This window comes from Chroicocephalus ridibundus, chromosome 19, assembly GCF_963924245.1.
Source record: "Chroicocephalus ridibundus chromosome 19, bChrRid1.1, whole genome shotgun sequence".
NCBI lineage: Eukaryota > Metazoa > Chordata > Aves > Charadriiformes > Laridae > Chroicocephalus > Chroicocephalus ridibundus.
Window position 1 is genome coordinate 4,595,197 of NC_086302.1, and position 22,204 is coordinate 4,617,400.

At 43.5% G+C, this 22,204-nt stretch overlaps 1 protein-coding gene across 1 annotated transcript in view; it reads left to right on the forward strand.

The window, feature by feature from the left end:
* The window catches only part of MAN1C1 (mannosidase alpha class 1C member 1), a 68,532-nt gene that overhangs the window by 16,658 nt on the left and 29,670 nt on the right, over window positions 1–22,204 (forward strand). Inside the window, exon 3 of the mRNA XM_063355707.1 lies at window positions 6,182–6,278. Coding sequence (XP_063211777.1) covers window positions 6,182–6,278 — 97 coding nt within the window. The remainder of the gene's footprint in view (window positions 1–6,181; window positions 6,279–22,204) is intronic.

Sequence of the window (22,204 nt, forward strand, 5' to 3'; positions counted from 1 at the left end):
GAAGAGGAGGAGGTCTGTGTTGTAGATGGATCAGCTGAGGCACACAGGAGTGGAAGTTGCCCGGCAGGTGTATGAGAAGGGTCGGGAATGGAAAGCAGTTGAAGTCGAAGAGATTGTGTTCACTTGATTTTCCCAGGGCTTTCATTTGGCAGTAGCAGACTGGGGTTTTACTGGCAGTCACCCCTTTACCATCAGTTAAAAGAAGAATGCAGTTAAAGAAATGAGGTGATGTTAGATTAACGCTTACCAAGGTGAGACTCTGTAGTGGTTATCAGCTGTTTGAAGGCCTATTAAAGGAAAATCTCCGCGATACATTTAATGTTTTGTTCAAAGACGGGATCTAACATGGATGCTATAAAACAGGCAGGTTAGCTAGCATGTCTCTAAATTGCTCAAGTTCCTGTTGGGATCTATTGGATTTACTGTAATCTTTAATTATAAAATGTAATTACTTTAGAATGGATTGTCAATGTTGGTGTCCATTTCTGTGGGTTGCTTGGTAACGTCTTTCATGTGCTGAAGCAGTATCTGTTCTGCGAGTTACAGGCTTTTAAACCCACGAAGTAAAAGCCTGTGGATATTAGTGTCTGCCTAAATGGAACCTTTCAATCAAATGGCGTTAACATGCAGCTTTTTTGTTATTATTTTGCTATTACATAAAAACATTTCTGAGGACAATGTCCCAAAGAAGCAGTCTGCGAAGTTGCTCAACTTTAATATAAAGATTTTCAAATAAATTCTAGCCTTTTTATAACATTCTGCCATGGTGTTTGGATGGATATTTATATCTCCATGTGATAATATTAAAAATGGCAACAGATAATAAACATGCTACTGTTTCATTACCTTTCCTGCAGTCAATCCTGAATTATACAAGTATATGCAAGTCTGATTAGAAAAAAACCCATCCATTATTCCATATATAAATGGCTTATCCTGATGTGTTCAGGCAGAATTTTTCTTCTGTCTGCAAGACTGACAGTCGGTTCCTTTATTTCTCTGCATCTTGTCATGTGGCAAATTATTTTATTACACAGCTGGGGAAAATATATGGCGTTATATTGCAGGTTAAAAATTCAAACTAAAACAGAGCTATTTTGGGGTAGCAAGAGGGTTAGAGATGGGAAAGTACAGGTCCTAGTTTTGAAACTGATATGACAACTAATCTTCCTCCAACTGCAGAGAAAGGAATTTCTGTCTGGTAATTTGAGGTGGGAAAAACCAAGTAAGAAATACAATCGGGAAAGAAATATTTCAAATTACACACACACCCCCTTTTTTTTGTTTTCGTTTGTTTGGGGTGTTTTTTGGAAAACCCAAACCATGAATTTCTTAGGCAGCTTAATGGTTAAATATTTGAAGGGGAGTTGAAGAAAGAGGGCTAAAGAGCCACAGAAGTGGTTATCTTGTAAAGATAATGGCTTTGTGTAATGTTCCTTGGAAGTTCTTGAAAGGGGCCGATTGGTTGGTATATTTAGATTTCATCTTTTAAGCATTTACTAATTATCCCAGCCTAGATGGATAAAACTAATCAAATAGCTGTTTGGGAATGCTCTGCATTTTTAAATCTTTCCTGGTAACAAAAGGAGGGCAAGTGATAGTGTGGGTTTTTTTTTTCTTTTTTTCTCTCATTTCTCTGCTTTTTGCAAGTACATAAACCCAGGGATTTTCAGTGGTTTAGTTATTACATATATTAAAGAACGTCAGATTTGCATCTTTTCAGAGTGAAAGCTCTCCCTTGGTCAAGTTTTTATCCCGAGCCCTGTTTCTTCATTATCTTGGATCACAGAACTCGCTAGGTGCCTTTTAGTTCTGAATTCTTCTTGACTGCCTTTTCACTGGAGTCTGATGTTCCATAACTTCAGGTTCCCTGAAAATCAGTAAGGTGGTGGCACTCTGAAAATCAAGACTGTAGTACATGTGGGCAGAAAATGTAAATCCCAACTGTTCGGTGTCTCCCGTGTTACAGCCTGGGTGGCATCATAAAGCACTACGGGACCGAGGGACAGTGGTATGTCATGTAGTGTGTGCGGAGAGGGAGTGTCATCAACTTTCCTTTTTATTTACTGAGTCTGGAGTGGTGATTTTTATGGTGTGATTTGGCATATTTGATCTGAGGAAATGTGAGAGTTCTTGCTGAGTTAAGACATGTCAAGAGCAAAGAGAAATGAGAGAATGGGCAAAGCTGTGGTAGCGGTGTGGGTGCTGTTGTGGTGTTCTTGTTTAGGTGGAGAAGTTTGGGGTATCAGTGAAAATATTAAATACTTATACGATTTCCTGCTGCAGTATTTGAAGGGAGACGAGCACCTAGTGATTGGCACAGTATTCTAAAGGAGAGTACTCGTAAAGCTGCCTTCTAAATAAAGAAATGTCCATACATTAAATAAAAAAAAAATGCTCCGAACGCAATTTTAACCCAGCCTTGTTCTGCAGTGTTTTTGTGCGATCTAAACATTGCGGTGTTGGGAACCTGCAAAGTTGTAGAAGATGATCCCGAACCAGCAAATATCTCAGGGCAGGACTCTGCACTCAGCGCCTGGCTCTGTGCGAGGCTGCTGCCCATATGAAATACCTATGGGCTTGAGAGCAAGGTCTTTTTTGGGTTTAGATGGAGCAAAAAGCACAAAAAAAGGTAGTGGCCTAAATGAAGAAAGTGATAGTGCGGGTTTTCAGAATTCAGTTTGGTTACTTGTGGTTGATTTGGATATATAATCCTCTAGTTGGGGAGCTGAAGCTCTCAAAAGTAAAATGTGATTTACAGATTATAGAAAAGAAAGAGCAATCTGACAAACTCCATTATAAGTTTGGAAGTCTCTGCTATAAATCAACTGAAAGTTAGGGTGATTAGAATTTCAGGGCCAAATAGATAATTGTCTATTAGATGGCAGATGGCATACTGGTAAGAACAAAATCTAAAATTATGGATCTATTTCCATAATTTTTGTGGTTCTGATGCCATTTTTCAAATCTAAAATGGCACGATGTTAATGCTGACGTATTGTGATTTGTCATGACTAGAATGGCATAAAATATTCACTTCTAACCTTGGCGTCTCATCAGAAAGTGGACTTAAATCCTCACTATGCAAATTTCCATTTTGTACCTCTCGGCTCCATCCCCTTCCCTTTCAGCCTGGCATTTGGAACCTCTGTCAGAGGAAGCTTCTGAAAGCTCCATCTCAGTCCTCCGTACGGTATTTAAATGTGGAGTCCCCGCTTTTAGAAACTTGATGAATCTTTTTAGTGGTTTGGAAGTTGTACTGCTAAATTTGGATTGGAAAGACAGCTGCAGAAAGCCAGAATGGGCAGAGTGGCACAGATGCTTTTGGCTTTTCAGCTTTTCCAGTTGCTGCTTTTGGACCCATCGTTAGAGACAGGGAAAGCTTGATCTTGGAAAATGAAAGGGTACCACATTATGCATTTTGCCTCCAAAAAATATGGGGTTTAAAAACAGCGAGCAAAATTTTACTCACATAAAGGAAAACTGACAACCCTTTAGTATGAGGAGGCAGCATATCCAATCTCATCCATCCTCTGTCTGCCTGATTATCAGCTCAGGACAGAACAGAGGAGGAGAGTTTAAGGCACTGCAGCCAGCACAGCCCGAGAAGTCATTTTGTATTGAACCTTTTTGCAACACCATGACAAATGCAGCTTAAATGGTTGAATAGGCAAATTAAGAATAAACTTATCTATTCAAATAGCACTTAGGAGTCTTGTGCAAAGGAAGTCACTTTGGGGTGTTTCTCAGCAAGGCCTCGTGTAGTCCCTCCATGTGAGAGAAGATGGAAGGAAAGGAGGAGATTTCCCTTGCAGGGTAGAGGCGACGGTTGAAGGGAAACCCGGGGCGTTTTTCTTGCCTGTGCTGGAGGTGTCAGCGAACCCTGGATCCCAGGAGCCATCTGCACCAGCGTGGCAGAGATGCCTAGATTTCTTGCATGCTTTGAAGAAGTGACTTTGGATGTTCTGGAATGGAGGCGTTAAAAAAGTTGAGGGAAGGAGATAACTTTAAATTTCATACTCAGCTTAAAATGAGGCTGATTCAGAATTACAACGTTAGGAGTTTTGTGCAACAAAATAGAGTCATTTCCACATCCTCTCCGTGTCCAGGCTCTCTGTGCCAGAAGGGTGGGTCCTCTTTCCTCAGCTCTCATTTAGAAGAGAAATGAACGGAATAGATTGCCTAGCTGTTTCCTTTCTGGTGCACCAGCCCTATCGCTCGCTGAGGGAAAGTTGTCTATATGGAAACACCGTCTTTCCTGCAATAAGTTTCAGGATCAGGCTCTGAGAAATAACAGCATTCACTCCCATGTCAGAGGGAGTCCAGACTTCCTCAAAGATTTGCCCTGTTACGTTGATGAAGAATGAGAACTTCCCGTTTAGAATAAAGCTGTCACTGCAAAAATCCCCCCAGAGATCTAGTGAAAATAAAATGAACACCCCAAGTCATATGATTGAGGCATGTTTGAGTGGATTCTTCTCCCCCCCAGTCGTTATTTAGTTTCCTCGGAGCAGAGCGCTCCAGTGACTAATTCATCCCACACTGAGTTTTTAAAACCCGAGTTGACTTTATTTGTTTGTCTGACATTCCTTCTCCTGGTGGTGTTGGAGTCCGAATGTTATCAATCAGTTCAGCAAATGTTTATCTTCGTCGGTATGACCAGCTCTGTGAAACTTTACTTTGGAAGCTTGATGTTTAAAAAGGCGGGGAGAAATGTGGTGATGTGGCTTTTTGTGTATGTGTGCTAATCAAGGAGGATACTGCCAGAGGCCTGCAATGTTGGGTTTGTGAAACACACAGCTGGAGGGAAGGACAAAAGTAAGAACTGAAATGACAGTAGGAATTTCAGACCAAAGTAACCTGCATATTCTGCTCCTGAAATAGAGCAGTAAGTGCTGTTGCAGACACTAGACGGGGGCACTCTGTGGAGGAATGATTTGTTTTAAACTGTCCTTTTCTCTTAACTGTCTTGTTTGAGTGAAGCATTTTAGAAGGCCCTTGTTTTTGTTGAGCGACGGTGGAGAATATTGTCGATTCTTTGAAGCTGCCTTCTTTCCCTTTGTTATCTGACTTTTTTCCAGGGATTGAATCAAAGAATGTACAGGTCACTGCGATGGTGGGGCTGAAACTGCTCAGACCCAGGCTGTGTGGATTATGAAAGGGAGCTTTATTTAAGGCACTCCTTAGAAGCTTGACAAGTCCTCGTCTCTCCTGGCTGCAGAGAGGATACTTGTAGGTTTAATTTTTCCTACGAGCTGGAGCCAAAGGGGCAGGAGGACAGAAGAAGCAGTGCTGATGTGTGTGTGTGTTGGAACTTGCACAAACCCACTGCCTTGCAGTCCTCAGGGAAAGGTTAATGTGCTGACCCCGGGCAGGACAGTTCAAATGTCCCAAAAGGAATTGTTTGAATTGGAAGGATTTTCTCAGAAATCACCCAGCCCATCTGCAGGACTCTCTTAAGAAAGCACTTTTGAGTTTTGATAGGAACATATCAAAATGTCATGCATCTCCCCTTTCTCCTTTCTGAAGCTAGTCTGTTAATTAACAGAAAGAAAACTTCTGTGCAGTCCTTAAACAAAGACCAGTTTCTTCCTTTGCTCACCACAGTATTAAGCACGTTGTGTACCTCAGTGGTGCGGCTTTGCCAAAGTTGCATGTGTAACTGCTGCAAGGTGGGCAGATGGGGGGTGGTTTTGCAGTTTGATCAAGTTTCGTTATCACTGTCGTAAACAAATGTGAAAACTCAGAAGGTAACATCCCTATACTTAGGGATATATCAGCTTTGGCCTTACTTTTTTAGCCCATTTCAATTACCATTTCGAAATACTGATACTCCTCGGAAAGAGGTCAGAAATTCAGAGATGGAGGCATCTTTCTAAAATCACCACTTGGTTTGCACAGCCCAGGGGAAAAGCAGACTCTCATTGTGTTGGATACTGTGGCGCTTCTGAAATGTGCCAGTTCCAAGTTCCGCACCAGGAGCCATGAGTTTGAGACTTCCACAAACTGCTGAATGCAGCCCCATTTATCAGTGTTCAGTGCAAATTAAGATTTTTATAATTAAAGGGCCATTAGTTGCCAGGTTTAGTAGTGGATGGGAAACTCCTTTTTGTTTCCAGAGCTGAAGTTCAGAAAACTTTCAGTTCTGTTAAGCACTTTCATTCAACTTTTCTTTTTACAGATGATGAAATTTGCTTGGGATAACTACAAACAATATGCACTTGGAAAAAATGAACTGCGACCACTGACTAAGAACGGCCACATCGGTAACATGTTTGGTGAGTTCTGAATTTAATTTTAGTGCAATTCCATTGCATTTTTTTAAGGTCACATGTCCATGCGAGTTCCTTTCTCTGCAATGCAGCGAGGTATCTAGAACAGCTTTGATCTCTTTCCTCTTTTCATTTTTATAAAGTGAGACTTTCAATACAGCTCCTAGGGGTTACCTACCCATAGCCCATTGCTGGGAATCTCATTCCTACTAACATCTCTCAGTGCCCAGCCTGTATCATCTCTGTGTACAGCTTTAGCACTAAACATGTCTGAGAACTGTGCTAAAACCAACCGGTGTCTTTATTAAAACATGAAGTCAGTCCAAACCTGACAGTGCTGCTGTTTGTCTAAGCTTGTCCACGTCAGGACCTGACCAAACTGAGCATTTTCTCTCTCATTTCTCCACCGTTGCGCAAGATGTGAATTACATGAAATATTGAGTGAGTTAATCAATATTAAAGGCTCTTTATACTATGTGCTTACTGGCTTGTATAATTTGACTCTTTAGCAGATTACCCTTTCTTATGTGAGCCACTTACATAATTCCAGTGCTATTCCCCTGCTCATTCTGATGGGATACTTGTTGACTTTCTGGGATATAAATTGTCTTTCTCCTCATTTGCACTCAAAGCGTTTCCCTGCTCTGCCCTAGCTTGGCCTTGGCTGCCCAGGTTGTGCCATGGTGAGAAGACCAGCAGAATCTGCTTTAGCAGCCCTTCCCCACCCCTCTGTACAGAGGTCTTTTGGCTTTTTTCTGCAGGACTGGGCTTTGCAGAGGTTATCTCCCAGCGTCCCTTACCCAGATTAGTGTGGAATAGAGTTCTTCAGTGGGCAAATTATCTGTGAGCTTTATTTCCTCATGGCAGAGGAATTGGACTAAAACAGTATGAAGAAACACTCCCATTCCTGTTTTTCCACTCTCTAAGTGTCCGAGTCCTTCCCTACATCAGGTGGACGACATGGGTGTGATCTCTCAGGCTGTAGATGTACATTGTGTGGAGGCTGACTACAGCCTCCTGCTCAGGACTCATGAGCTTTGGGGAGCTGCGAGATGTGTGTGAAAGTGAAGATTTGAAGGTGGCAATAGCAGCACGTGTCTTGTAGGATGGCCTTGTGGCAGCCCTGGACTGCAAGTATGGATGGCCCTGATGGAGGTGGCAGAAGAAGGCCTGGCTTTCAGGTTAGCCACAGCCACGGAGAGAAACCTCGGTGTTCTGCTTGTGGTGCCACCATCAAGTCCTTTTATTGCCTCAGATGAGGCACTCGTCTCTCTAGTTCCTGCAGAAGTACCAGGAGAGTTAATTCACATCTGGTTGTGCAATACTGTAAGTTGCATGGAAGCTGCGTTAACGACTGCTGGGGTATCTGGAGGAAGCAGTTTTGGCAGTGTGCCTTGTACTAGCACGGGCTGTGGATGCCCAGCTGCTGCTCTTGCCCAATCTCATTTTGTCGGGAGCAGTGATTGGGGTTTGTTTGTCCTTTGCCTTCCTCTTTCAGTGCCCCAAGAATACCCAGGTTTCTTGCTTGAGAAGAATACCCAGGTTTCTTACTTTGCATTAACTTCACCACTGAGTTAAGCATTTTGCAACTTTTCCATCCTGGCAAGCTTGTCAAAATTCCTTAAGGAGTGTGCCTGTAAACAGACAAAAATATTGAAAGCTTTTAAATGCATTTATCATGCTAAAACAATTGGCAGTACTCACGCTTGTTTGTAGCGTGCCTAGGAGCACTCTCAAGGAAAATGCTTTGGAGCATGAGGATTTGCAGACAATTGCAGAAAAGAAGCTACATAGTATGTTTCAGCCTCCTAATAGGCTTTTCCTCCTTTTAACTGTGGCTGGTAAAGAACGGAAGCATTAAGCAGCCCGTTGCTGCAGCCGTCTGTCTCCCTTGTCTTCAGAGGCTTTTAGAAATTAGGACAGGGCACTGTTCGCCGCCTTTGTTGTTGCCCATTCCCCCTCCTGTCACGTCATGCATCTTTTTATTCCAAACTACAGATGTAATGGAGGCAAATTGGGTGCACTCCAGGTTGTAGGTGTCAATATTAAGCTGAGATTTCTCTGCAGCTGCTTCCACGTGGGAGGGAAGGAACCTCTTTTGGGCTATTTTGAAGTATGTTTGGGTGCATGAGAAGCAGTTGAGTTCTTGGAGGGTGATATATTTTCCTGTTGTGGATGTGATGCTCACTTGTAGCTTGCCTTCAGTTTAGCAGCCTCGCCCCGAGGGAAGCAGGGGAGCTGCTCTTTATCAAATATTCTTTCTAATCAAAGTAGAAATACAAAATAAACACTCACCTTCTGCTCTGATATAGCATCCTGCTTTTCTTAACAGCCATGAGCTAGCATCCCTCCACAGTGTCTACCCCGATGGCAGCAAAATCACAGACAGAAAAAGTCTTGTATCCCCACCCTAGTTCATCTCCTTTCTCCTCTGCCTTGGAAGGTGGCAGCTCGCATCTGGGAGAGTCTGTACAGCTTCCATCCTTCGTCATACCCGGAGATCAGACTTGCCCATTACCCAAGTAAGTGCTAGGCTGGTACATACACTGGAAGGCAGCGTTCCCACTCACTTGGACTTTGATCTGGTGATTGGTCTTACGTTCCTACTTGTGACTGATGCTCTCCAGATCCTATTCCTAGGGCGTCAATTTCATCAAGAGTCTCCCGTGTTCTGGAGGTAGCTTATTTGTACAGAAGTCTTCCGATTGCTGCAATTTATAATCATTGCAACTTGAAAGCCCTTTCCTTAAACCCACTAGCTGTGGTTCTTTCATAAGCATTATTTATTCATCTGTGATCCTTGTGATGAGATGTGCCATGCTAAACATCCCATCCCATGCCCTCCAGTGGTGTAAACAGGTTTTAGACTTGCAGCCATCACAGATGTGTGATGATTTCCCTGGAAATTATGCCATGGAAACGGGCAAAGCATACCACTAGGGTGGAGGGATGATCTCTGCTAGAATAAAAACCACACCACAAGGTTCCAATGTGAATGATTGCACAACTGTGGGCTTTTCAGAATTATCTGCAAAATTTCTCCACGCACTTCAGCTAACTCAAGAAGACCTGCAGAGTATCTGGCCAGTGTTAGAATCAGGCCCAAAACATGCTTGTTTAGTACTATTTAAGAAAAATGACACAACTGGGCTTGTGGCTAAGGATGAAGGCTAGAGATCCACAGGTATGTATTCTGTTTCCAGTGCTGATCTAGTTGTTTTAACCCTTCTTACCCCGGCATTTCAGCATTCCTGTCTTCAGTGTTGTGAGCATTAAATTAATATTTACAAAGCATGTTGAATTCCTTGGAGTGAGGCTGCTGGAGAGGGCAACCCTATTATGTAGCGCAGCACTTGAAATGCACCTGTCACTGTGATATCCAGCATTAGATAGCTGAATTATTATTCTGCCCGCTCCCCGGGTCTGTCATAGCCACTTATTTTTCTGACAAAATGTTTTTAAAATCCCGTTAGCTTTACAGAGTTTCTCTAGCTATGGGAGAGTGAGCTGGCATCTATTTCTGCTCATGCATCAGCTGAATTGTCAGTTACGTTTTGATTGCACAGTCTTAACAATGATAAGGTAAGAAGCCTGATTTTCAGATATCTCTTGAAGTGTGCAGTACTGGCAGCAGCAGAATCCTCCTTTGACTTATAACCTGAGCCAATTTGCTCTGAAATCAGTGACAGTAAGTAAATACGGAGCCTTGCTGTGCTGTTAGACAGTTATTTTTCACCACCTACCTGCACATTAGTATATTAATTTTGGTATAAAAATAGCAATCCTTAACTAGGTTTCCCCCTGTTTTTCCTCTCTCGCCACTTGAAATCACGCTTGAAATTATGAATTGCCTTGTCACAGCCATTGCTTCTCTCAGCATATGCCAAATTTGTGCATCGTTGTGAGGCTCTGTAGCTTTGTCTGATGTGAATCCGTGTGACAACTGTCGCATCTAGGCCACAGCCAGGTCACCAGAACTGGAAGGCAAAGATCTGACAGCAGCTGGATCTGAAGGATGTAAGGCGTTTTAGAGTTCATCCTCGTGTAGGGCTCTCCATGTTGTTCCACGTTTGATTGCTTGGTGACAGAGTACACAGGGCGATCTGCACAGGATGGATAACAGTTCTTGGAAAATCAGTGGCTGTTTAGGCTGTGTTTGTGTACTCAGCTCAGACTTTGGCCTAAACTGTCCTGACAGTTTGTTTTGAAGACAGGAGGTCATTGGCCTCTGTTGCCTGGAAATAGTGCTATTTTGGCTCTCCAGGATAAAAAGAGATTGAAGTGGCTGGGGAAGAAAAGTAGTGGCCGCTTGAATGTATACAAAAAGGCCTCTAGAAAGTACCAAATTGATTGTCCTGAGATTCAGAAACCTTCAGGTTTTGTCTCCCTGGTAAATGCAGTGCAGTCCTACTGGACTTTCTCACTGCACTGTGACCTGCCCAGTCTTTGATCTGGATGGAGATTCAAGTAACATCTCTCCACTGGATTTATGCCACCAAGCTCCTTTCACAGGCACTTTTGACAGCAGCTAGAGTGCTCTTTGACCACCACCTCAGGTGCTGGGCCCAATCGGACACAAAAAGGTCCACGTCCCAGAGCAAGTCCCTTCAACCACCCAGTCTTGCCTCTTGAGCCAAACACTTTCCAAATAGCTGCTTCTTTCATCAGTCGCTTAGCTGGGAAACCATGAAGCAGGCAGGAAACGTGCCCGCCTCAATTAGAAGCAACAGGAGCTGATGTATGAATATTTAACGTGGGAAAGGTAATTGGATGAAAATATTAATTTAGCAACATTCTAACTACCAGAAGAGAAATGGTAACTTCCAATTGTGCAATCAGTTGGTGCAGCTTTTCTGTTCAGCCTAGGAGTCTCTTTCCCTGTGATCACAAAATTACAAAACCCTGGAGTGTCCTTTTATGTGATTAAAATAATAATAATCATAATAATTGCTCTCTGAATTTGTATGCTGGATTATTCCTGCTGCCTATTGCACATGACATTACACAGTTGGCACCATGGACTCTTTAAAGAGAAAAATATCTTGTAATGAAGATGTTGCTGTAACTCTGTTGCTCCCTGGCATCATCTTGGGTTTTTTTATGTGCGATGTTACCCCCGTTGACTATTATTTTCAGGAAGGGCATTCTGAGTTGACGTTGGCTTTTGCTGTCACTGAAATCTGTAGCAGCAAACTTATTTGCTGTCAGCAGGAAGCAGTGAATCAGGATTCCTCCAAATATCAAACTCGTTGGAGGTTGGTTGCATGATTCATGTTAGAGCTAACATTTATCCGTTACGGGTTTTTTTTTCCCCTGCTTTCCACCTGCCAAAGATTGCTCCTTCCAGACACCAAGGTTGTCATTAATACTGCAGGAGATCCGTTCCCTCTCCGCTCTCACCTTGGGTCCTGCTGAGAAAGGTGCCTTCCTTCAAATGTGCTGTTTCCAGCATCAGCTCAAACATCAGGGCTCCACTGAACCCTAAACCTCACACAGCGAGATTTAAGCTTGTTACGGTGGCCCATATGACAGGTACTAACCCATTAGCTTGAAATACTTATTTATAAAGTTTAAACAGAAAAAAAAAAAAACTATTAAAGTCACATAGAGTGGCCTAGGGCCTTCTTCAAACACCTTTGCTATCAAAGCCCTCTGCGGCTGAGCTAGACCTGATCAGATCCATTGTGGCAGCAATTCTTGAAGAAAAAAAAAAAAAAAAAATCTGATTTGAACCAAATAGATTCATCTCCCCTCAGCTGAGATTTACATCTTGGAAAACAAAAAAACAAACTTGGAAAATTCAGTGGAGAACAGCCTTGGCCTGAGATGCACAGCACAGATGCACGTTCCAGCGTCTCGCTGTTTGTGTTCAGCCCTTTAGATACGAGGACAGCTGCAAAGATTGGACAGCAAGGCTTCGCTCTGGGCCTCTCTTTAGCAGGAAACCGGGCAAACTTCACATTATCTTCAGCGTAAAACCATTAATCATCCCCGGCTTCCTCACGAGTTTTCATGAACTTTCCATTGACCCTGAACAGAGTTTTGAGTTTAATGAGGCCTAAAAGTAGGAGAGTGGCTTGGGATTTGCCAGAACTGCTTTGCACAGCAACATGGAGGAGAAGGAAACAACAAAAAATTAGAAAAACAGCCATTAAAGTAGCAAACGAAAGCAGAAAGAGAAGGGAAATTGTGTTGAGGTGTTGTGATGAGAGAGTGTTCTTTGGGCCCTCTTTTCAAGATGCTGGGGAGCAGAACGCACAGCGGTGTGGAGGAACCAAGCCACACAAGAGCAGCCCCGTTACCATGTAGACAGGGGAACAATCCAGGCTGTAACTATTTTTTTTTTCCTTTTTTTCAGACTCTGGGGGCTGTATTTCAAAACACAGTGAGCTTGTCTTTAAGCATTTTTCTTTTTTTTTTATTTTTTAAAATTTTTTTTAATCGCCCCTTTATGGATGTTGTTTGTGCCTCATTCCGGACACTAATTATGCGGAAATAATTGTCTAATCTTCAGAGATATTGAGCGTGTGATTAAAAGGCAGCCAACTGAGAGTGGGTGTAGTTGGACTGCTCACCGATTCTTCTCTGGATTACGGAGGCGTTGGTGGCAACTCCGCAGCAAAAGCTGAGTTGGAGGTTTGGCGCTTCCAACTGGCTTGAACTAGCATCCAGCATCCACTCCAAGGATCCTAATGGCACCCCTCTGTGTCGACTTGATAATAACACAGAGTGTACGGAGTTGGATACCAGATGTGAAGCTCTTGACTACACGGATGCCTCTGCTGTGGTCAGAATATCTCTTTCGGAAATGCTGAGGGCCGTTTGTCTCCTAGCCACAATTTGCAATTGGATGCTTCACGTAACTTCTGCTGCAGACGCAAACCCACCTGCTGACAAGCGCTGACAGAAACTACGTAAAAAAAGCGGAGCAAGTTAAGAATATTTAAAAGATACACTTTTAGCCATGCCTTTTTATGTTGGAAATATCTTGATACCTCTGGGTTTCTTATCTTTATCCCTCTGTGTTTAGCTTTTTCTTGTTTGTTCAGAGGAGATGGGTAGCTATAAACTGTAGCAAAACCCCCAGTTATCTTCTTTGTTTTTAATTCACTCCTTTTCCACTCTTGAAACTTCTGAAGAGATTAGGCAGGTTCAGAACTAGCTTTGCTGTGTTAGATTTCACATTTAGAACTTAACTGCTTTATCATACCTTTTTTTGTGCTACTGCTGAAGTTTCTTGCCACCTTCATTATGTGTCTCATTGGATATTCATCTGGATTAGTGTTAGATTTTGACGTTTTTCTATTTGCCTTCAGGAGATCTCATTTCAAATGGCTCCTACAGAGTTTCCTTTTCTATAATTTCTCCATGTACTTGTTTCCGATTTATTTTTTTTTTCATCTCTGCTGCCTTTTGGGATGAGAGAAGTCTCTTCTCTCGCTTAATCAGTAGGTTTAACGTCATCCCATAGGACGTCAACTTTCAGATTTGTCACTGGTTTCAAGGTTGGATCTATGTGCTCAGAATATTGTGGTAGGCATTTATCATTTGAAGACCTTTATACTTTTAAAAAATACTCTCTTTTAGCCTCTCAGGATTGTTCTTGTCTCTAGAGAGAATCTTTTGGAAGTTCAAGACGATCCCGTAGCCTTTGCTTGAGGCATTAGTGTGAAAAACGGGGAGGATTTTTTTGGACTTACTAAAATTGTTCATCTTTCTTCTGATGTTTTCTTCTCAAAAAATCTACTGTACCCTAACACACTTTATATGCAGTTCCTAAAAGAAAAAAGGAGTGAAAATCAGTGCAGGAAAATGAAGGTGTTTCAAGAGAAAGTTCTAAAGGCAGAGGTTGTTTCTGTACCAATTTCAATATACCCATAATATCCTTGCTCTGATACAAACATGCAATTAAGAACACCTAAGTTACGCCTATTTCTCTCCACAGTGCTTTTATCTGAATATGTGATTACATAGGGATATCGTTTCTTCACAGAGCTGGAGGATGGGAAAGCACAAATTATGTGAATACCAAAGTACAGTGTGGTCCAAGATCATAGCATTCCCGGTGATGGTCTTCACAGCAGCCTTGTCTCACATCTTTGTTTCCAAACTCAGGTCTGTGCTGTGTTCTGCAGGCAAGAGAAGATGATTCAGGAATGAAGAAACTGAGGATCAAGGTTTTCCCGTACATGAGAACAGAGAGCTTTCATTGACTTCACTGAGGCCTTCTTCAGGCATCTGGAAGTGGAAGTCGCCTTCAGGCATTAAAATTAACACCTTTTGACTAGGCTAGAACATTCCTTCTCTCTTGGCAGGCTGCATCCTGGTTGCTGTGGGAACCAGCATTTTTAATTTCCTGACTTCTGTGTACATCCAAAATTGTAACTGTGATGTATTCTGTCACTAAGGTAGCTTTGGGGGTTTGCAGGGAATCGAGCCATCAGAAAGCATTTTATGTAGCGCTTCCTTCCCTCACAATCTCTTTGGTGCATTTCCAAGGGGCATCTTCTTGAGGCTTTTTGGAGACCTGCAATTCTCATTCATCTTGGTGAGTAATCACAGAATAAAAAAGGAACAGTGAGAGGTCATTTAGTCCTTCCCTTCTTAAGCCATCCCTAAGCTACCCCATGTTGGAAAGTCACTGCAGGCGTTCCGCTTCACTGCTTTACAGTTTTCAGGCTTGTAGTGCTTTCTGACCTCGCTCTTCTGTAGAAAGTTAAGCTGTGACTTCTTGGCCTCTCCCCGTTGATGTGGAGAATGGTTTACCATCTTATTCTTTGCAGCATCTCTCTGTGTCTTTGCAAAACGTTGCCAAGTTCCCTTTGGTCTTCTCCCCTCAAGGCTGAGCAACCCCAGACCTTTCCAGCTTTAATTGCAGGTCACGTTCTGTGGCCTCCTCCTCGGCACCGTTGCTCCCCTCTGAAGTCTCCAGGTGTTTCTTGAAGCGGACTCTGTGTCCTGGCTGAGGCTTTGCCAGTGTGAAGAGGAGTACAGGAGCCTTTTCGTGTCTTGCATGTGACATACTATTTACCCATCTCGGGTAAGGTTTGCTTCTTTTTCCAACATTCCAACATTGTTGATTTGAGCTGAATTTGTGATCTGCTGGAGCCTTGGTATCATTTTCTGCAGAGTGCTGTCTAGCCGTTTATTCCTTATGCTTCGTGGTTCATTGTTCTTCCCTCAGGGTGAAATACGTTGTAGGTCGTTATTGAATTGCATCCTGGTTGTTTCAGACTATTTTCCCCATTTGCTAAGATTATTTTGATATCTAATCCTGTCAAGCAACATACTGGAGAGCATTTGGAGTCTTCCAGCCGGGATCTTGTTGGTGTGACTTTAACAATATAGGAGAGAACAGGAAGAATATGGACAGATGGTTCCAAGCGACGGAGTTACTGCGGCTTAATGTGTTCCTGCTCATCAGCTGAGACATGGTAATGGACCATTTGCATTCTCCTGACCTATTGCATTCACAAATAAAATGTATTTAGATTCTTTCGTCGTTGATTATTAGGGACCTTAGCTCAGGTCCTGAGCAGTGACTTGAGTGCTTAGCAGCATCTGGGTTGATAGCAGGTGTCCAGGCCCAGCACCTCCCATTCTGTTGCACACTGAACAGCATAGTTAATCCTTTTAGCTTTATTTTGAGGCAAAGGACAGTTTCATCTCAGAATTCTGCTCTCACACCTGGGCTTGCGTTAAGGACCAGGTCATTTCTCTGAACACGCTATGGGAGGTGATGTTTGCTTGTCTGGGCTATAGATAAAACCATGTCAGGGATGAGCAGTTTTATAACCCAAACTAGAAAGCACTGTCTATTCTGCAAAGCCCCTCCAGAGTGTATCTTATCTGCTGAGGGAAAAATGCCGTCTAGGGTTACAAGCTGCATCTCTCTCCTGTGCTGTCATAATACATCTGCCACAGCCACTTTTTGGGAATTGTGTTTGGAAGATAGAAGGGCACCTTCTTCCTGATTATTATAACAAAGTGTCCCTCCTTTGAATTCGAAGATGAATTAGCAGTCTCTGCTCATTAGCTGCTACCTATATGTCTTGAAGTCCATGGATAATAGTTGCAGGTGGGACACATGTTTGTTTTAATAGGCCTGTTGGGACCCCTCACATTAAATGATGCAAGTCCTCGAGGAGATGAAGGAGCAATAAATAGTATATAATCAGATTACCTTTAACCAGTCTAAAATTAATTTGAAACATCCAGAGGAGGAGAGACCAGCAGTATTTTGCCCCACCAGTATTGCTGCTGTTGTCTTCTCCTTAACCTTCTGGAACAGCTTCTCCCAGAATTACTCCTTGCTTGTCAAATTACCAGTCTTTGCCAGAAGTAATCACCTCTGCTTCAGTGACATCTGAGCCCTGTTACCCAAACGAAGGAGAAAACCTCTTTCCCGAAGGAGCGTTTGAATGATTATTACTTTCAATTTTCTGCTGAGCTCTCCATAGCCAACATAGTCTGCCTGCAATGGAACCTGTGTGTCATGGGAAACGGATTGGATACACGTGGAGAGTGGATTTGCAGTATCTCTCCTGTATCAAGGATTGTGTTCCTGAGGCTCAGTCAAATCACTGCTTCCTCTATGACACTTTCAAATAGAAACAGTTTGATTTGAGCTCCAGGAGGTTTGGCGTCATGCAGTGACGGGACAGTGCCTGTTGTTGGAGGATCGCTAAATGATGAAAGGTGGTTGGAGAAACTGGGGAAAAGAGGATTAAACTGGGGAGCTGCTGCCAAGTACTATGATTCTATGATTCTATGATTAAATACTTAAGAGTCAGTTGGCAATAGGTGCTTATCATATATCTTCCCTTCCACTGAAGGAAGTAACTATCTGAAGGGCTGTTCCTGTGTCAAGAAATTCATTTTTATGCTGAACACCTTTCTTTTTGTTGTTGGGTTGGTTTTTTTTTTTTCCGAGTGCATAATAAGGATACTGCTAACCTGTTCCCACCAGCCTGATCTCCTCCAGTCACAGTCTACTGTGCCACGTTCCTAAATGAGTATGAGCTCTGTTTTTCTCTCTCTCACCCATCACTTGTTCGGGGGAGAGCTGCCACTGCTAGTTCAGTTTGAATGATAGACTTAATTCTTTAGGGGAAATTGATATTTGAAAAACATGAGTGGTTTGTAATCCAAAAAAGCTATTTCTTCCCCAGCTGGAACACATTCTGTATTAAATTTGATCATAGCAACCTAAAAGCCAACACTTCAAGATGCTTCCCTGTGATGCCAGATTTACCTAGAAACTGTGCAGCACATATGCTTAACACCCATTGTGTAGTGCAGGTGGAATTGTGATTCATTATCACATCCCATGAACTTGGAAGATCGCTCCTGTTGACAATGAAAAACAGACTGAGCTATCTTATGGGCCAGATGTTTGGGCAATCTCCTTAATGCCAGTCTCCAAAATTCCTTGCCTTTAGGTGGGAGGTGGGTCATCCTTGTTTGGCAGATAACTCTTTCGAGGTAGTGTTGCCTTTTAGTCTCTTTGCACAGGCTGTGCTTCTTCCAAGCCACATGCTCCAGGATTAGTTGCTCTCCTGTTTCTAAGCATCATTTCAGGGAATGATCAGCACTTTGACCTTTCCTTAACAGGGGCAAGTGTGACATTATCCACCCTACAGTGTATAGGACTAGGTTTTCGGTTGATTTAGGTATGAAGCTTACAGAGTGGTGGTAACCTCTTAAATGGTGCACTGCATCTAGTAAAATGTATGGGTTTCTGATGGATCCACTAAGTATTTCTTCCAGAACTGCAAGAAAATGAGCTTTACATTGACTTCAGGAAGGCTTTTGACAAGTCTTTGTCAAGACTTTTGACAGTCTCCCATAACATCCTTGTAGGTAAGCTTAGGAAGTGTGGGTTAGATAAGTGGACAACGAGGTGGATTGGCTTATAGCAGAGCTCAGAGGGTTGTGATCAGCGGTGCAGAGTCCAGTTGGAGGCCTGTGGCTAGTGGTGTTCCTCAGGGGTCAGTAGTGGGTCCGGTCTTGTTCAACATATTCATCAACGACCTGGATGAGGGGACAGAGTGTACCCTCAGCAAGTTTGCTGATGATACAAAACTGAGAGGAGTGGCTGGTACACCAGAAGGCTGTGCTGTCACTCAGCGAGACCTGGACAGGCTGGATACTTGGGTGGAAAGGAACCTAATGAAGTTCAACAGGGGCAAGTGTGGGGTCCTGCACCTGGGGAGGAATAATCCCATGCACTGGTACAGGTCAGGGGTTGTTCTGCTGGAAAGCAGCTCTGCAGAGAGGGACCTGGGAGTCCTGGTGGACAACAAGTTGCCCATGAGCCAGCAACGTGCCCTTGTGAACAAGAAGGACAATGGCCTCCTGGGGGGCATTAAAAAGAGCGTGGCCAGCAGGTGGAGGGAGGTCATCCTCCCCCTCTGCTCTGCCCTGGGGAGGCCACATCTGGAGTGCTGGGTCCAGTTGTGGGCTCCCCAGTTCAAGAAAGACAAGGAACTACTGGGGAGAGTCCAGCAGGGGCTACGAAGATGCTGAGAGGACTGGAGCACCTCTCTGCTGAGGAAAGGCAGAGAGACCTAGGGCTGTTTAGCCTGGAGAAGAGCAGGCTGAGAGGGGATCCCATCAATGCTGATCAATATCTAAAGGGCAGGTGGCAAGAGGATGGGTCCAGACTCTTCTCAGTGGTGCCCAGCAACAGGACAAGGGGCAGTGGGCACAAACTGGAACACAGGAAGTTCCATCTGAACATGAGGAAAAAAATTCTTTACTTTGAGGGTGCCAGAGCACTGGAACAGGCTGCCCAGAGAGGGTTTGGAGTCTTCTTCTCTAGAGATATTCAAAACTCCATGGATGACACAGCTGAGGGTGGCAGGGGAGCGGAGGACAGAGCTGCCCGTGGCATGTTGCTCAGTAGAGCTGCCTGTGAGCTGCTGGAGGCCAAGGGCTCTCTAAGGTGAGTTCTGCTCTTCTGCGTAGTCACCCCCTGCTCTGTATGTCAGAGGAACATGCGTGGGGTGGAGAGCATTTGGGGTGTGACCTTTTGACTGATATCTGGAGAGGAAGGTGAGGAAGATTAAGAAGAAGACAGGAAAATAGCCTTGGGTATGAAGTGTTTTCTGATGAAGTCCCTGAAATGTAGGTGCAGTGGTTTATTTGGAAAGAAAAGAAAAATGAGGTTGCTCAAAAGCTAATGGACTTTTTTTTTTTTTCAGTCTGCGGGAGAATGTGCTGTTAAGAAAAGAAATAGATCTTTTCTAATTCTTGGACTACTTTTTTGTCCCCTTTATCTCTCTCTATTGCTACCTTGTTGCTCAGATGTAATTTGTTTAGTTTACCTTAAATAAAGGGAATAAAGTTACTCCGTGTTACAGCTATCAGGTTCACAGACAAAAGCCTCAATAAATAAGACACAGTGGCAAGGCTGTAACTCAGGGCTGGTGGGGTTGGCGTTGCAGGCTTCATCTGCAGGATGGAGGTACCGTTGACAGGCAGCTGAAGGACCGGGTTGCAATGAGACAATTGTGACGACTTAATTGAGTTGTTTTCTTTCTTTCTGGAAAGGCCTATAACCCATTTCCTAGTTTCATTTGGATTTTCTGTTTAATTTATGTCAGATGAACAAATAGTACCAGCCCTGTCCTAGAGATCACTGACAACTAATTGATCCTGCTCGTAATGTGAGCAGATTGTGTTCCTGCTTCTTGAGAGTATCTTCTAGAACTGGATTGGACCTTCCAGTGGATGATGCCTAGTGCAAGGTTTCCATGCTAGAGGACAATTACGAAAGGAAAGGATAAAAAATAAACTGGTGGGAGTGTTTTTGCATGGCCAGCAATGCCATTCCAGAGGGAAGATGAATGGCTAGTGCAAGGTGCTTAGGATGAACAGAGACGGAAACGCCAGGTCAGATGGTGGTGGATAAATTAATGTGCTCAACGGAGATGGTGAGAAAGCAGCTGACAGGGACCAGGCCAGTACACAAGGGGCTGTTTGCTCAGCGTCAGAGGGGTAGCGTGTGCCTTGCTGTCTATTCACTCTTGTTTCTTGTCTTGCTGTAGCTGGTACTGAGTGGAGCAGGCTAAAGCTTTGGCCAGCATGCTGCATCACTTTCCCTGAATTGTGGATTTAAAAATCTTTTTATTTCTCTAATCAGCATGTTATCTTATTTAAACTCTTTGTCTATTTAAACTCGGAGGAAAATGCCTCCTGCTGGTTTTGCTGGCAGCAGAAACTTGGGCCCAGAGCGAGCAGGGAGCTCTGGCCTAAACCCAGATCCTATCTCAGGAGTTCCAGGCTCCCAACCACTTGTTCTGCCTGACCCAGAACGCTCTACAGAGAGGACTGGCAAATCTTCACTGCAAAGCAGATTTTTCAAGAAGCTGTGCAGTGATTTTCACAGTTTACTTTGTTGCCAAGATAATCCTGAGCTGTGTAAAAGTCTCTGTGTAGATTTCCCCCGGAATTCAACAGGGTGCCACCACCCAGAAGCTGTCTGGTGACGTGGTCTCAGCCAGCTCTCAGGCTTCTCACACAAATCTCTGGATAAATGTCAAAAGTTCAGTCTGGTCTCCAAGCTTTATCAATGAGAAAAAGGACCAAAAAGAACAAGAAAAGCAGCACTCGGAGATGGTCGCTTTTCCAACTCCTGTTTTAACAAGGCACTGATTTTAATCAAAGCCAGTTCAACCCTTTGAAGCCTTCAATACCAGCATAACCAGAAGAAGGGATCTCAGTGTTCTCAGTTCTTGTTTTGCCCTGTGTCGCCTGTACCCCAAGAGGTGAAGATAAATAACCGGTAACAACTGGAGTCTTTTGTGCCTCAACAGTTAACAAGTTCATCATGTTTCATAGAAACTGCATCCTAATTTTTATTCCAAACAAGATTTCAGCACTAATTTTTGTTTTGACAAATATGATTTGACATAAGAACAGTGGGAGTCAAGACCTTTCATTTTTGATCTGGGTTTACATTGCGCTGATCTAAATTCCTCCCCCTTTCACTCTTGCCTTTCAATTGTAAACTCGGTTATTAAAGTTAGCAAAAAGCTATTTGAAACTCTCTGTTCTGTAGCATTTAAACAGTCCTGCTATATGCAAGATTAAGTATGATAGCTTCCTAATGATTTGTGCTGTTCATTTTAAGCATTGGCACAATGCATTACTGTACAGATTTTTTAAAATGGCTTTGTTGAAGATGAAGGATTCGGTTTCTGTTCACGGGGAAACTTCATAAAGGATTGTTTGCCAGATGGCAGGGCCAGGCCCCCTGGGTCTTATCTTCGTGACATTAGAGATGATATTCCTTAACCTCTTTGCTTGCTCTAGTGCTTTGGCTCTGTGTGCTGAATAGGTGTGTTGGTGGGGTTAGTTTGGGCGTCCATCCATCTCTGTGACAGACGATTCATAACAGCAGCATAACAGCAAGAGCAGGGGGACGTGGCTCTCTAAACGCAGGTGATAGGGCACAAAGAAGAATTTTGTTCAAGCTAAACTTTGACATCAGGGAGATAGTGTTTGAAGCGCCGATGGAGATACTTCCATCTCCTCCTACTTGGGAATCCTTGCACTGTTGCCAGCCTTGCAAAGGCAGTGTGTCTAGGCACACACTAAATTCCTCACTATTCCTTGCACCTAGATAGCAAAGCTGGTGAGAGTTGAGAGAGGGAGATTGCCTCGTTGCATGTGATGTGTGTGATGCTTTGGCTTTGAGCAGGGCAGCCACTCTTTAGATCGCACACCTGCAAGCCATTGTGCTTAGTGGCTCCCCAGACACAGAGTGGCTGTGGGAGTAAGGCAGAGCCGTTGGTGAAAGGCATTTCTCCTTCCTGAGGAAGAGGGCTATTGAAGACCCAACTCTTAGCTACTCATTTGCTGAAGCATCGCTTTTACAGCTTTTCTAAAGACTCTCAAGGGACAGACTTGCAGCTGGGAGCCCTTCA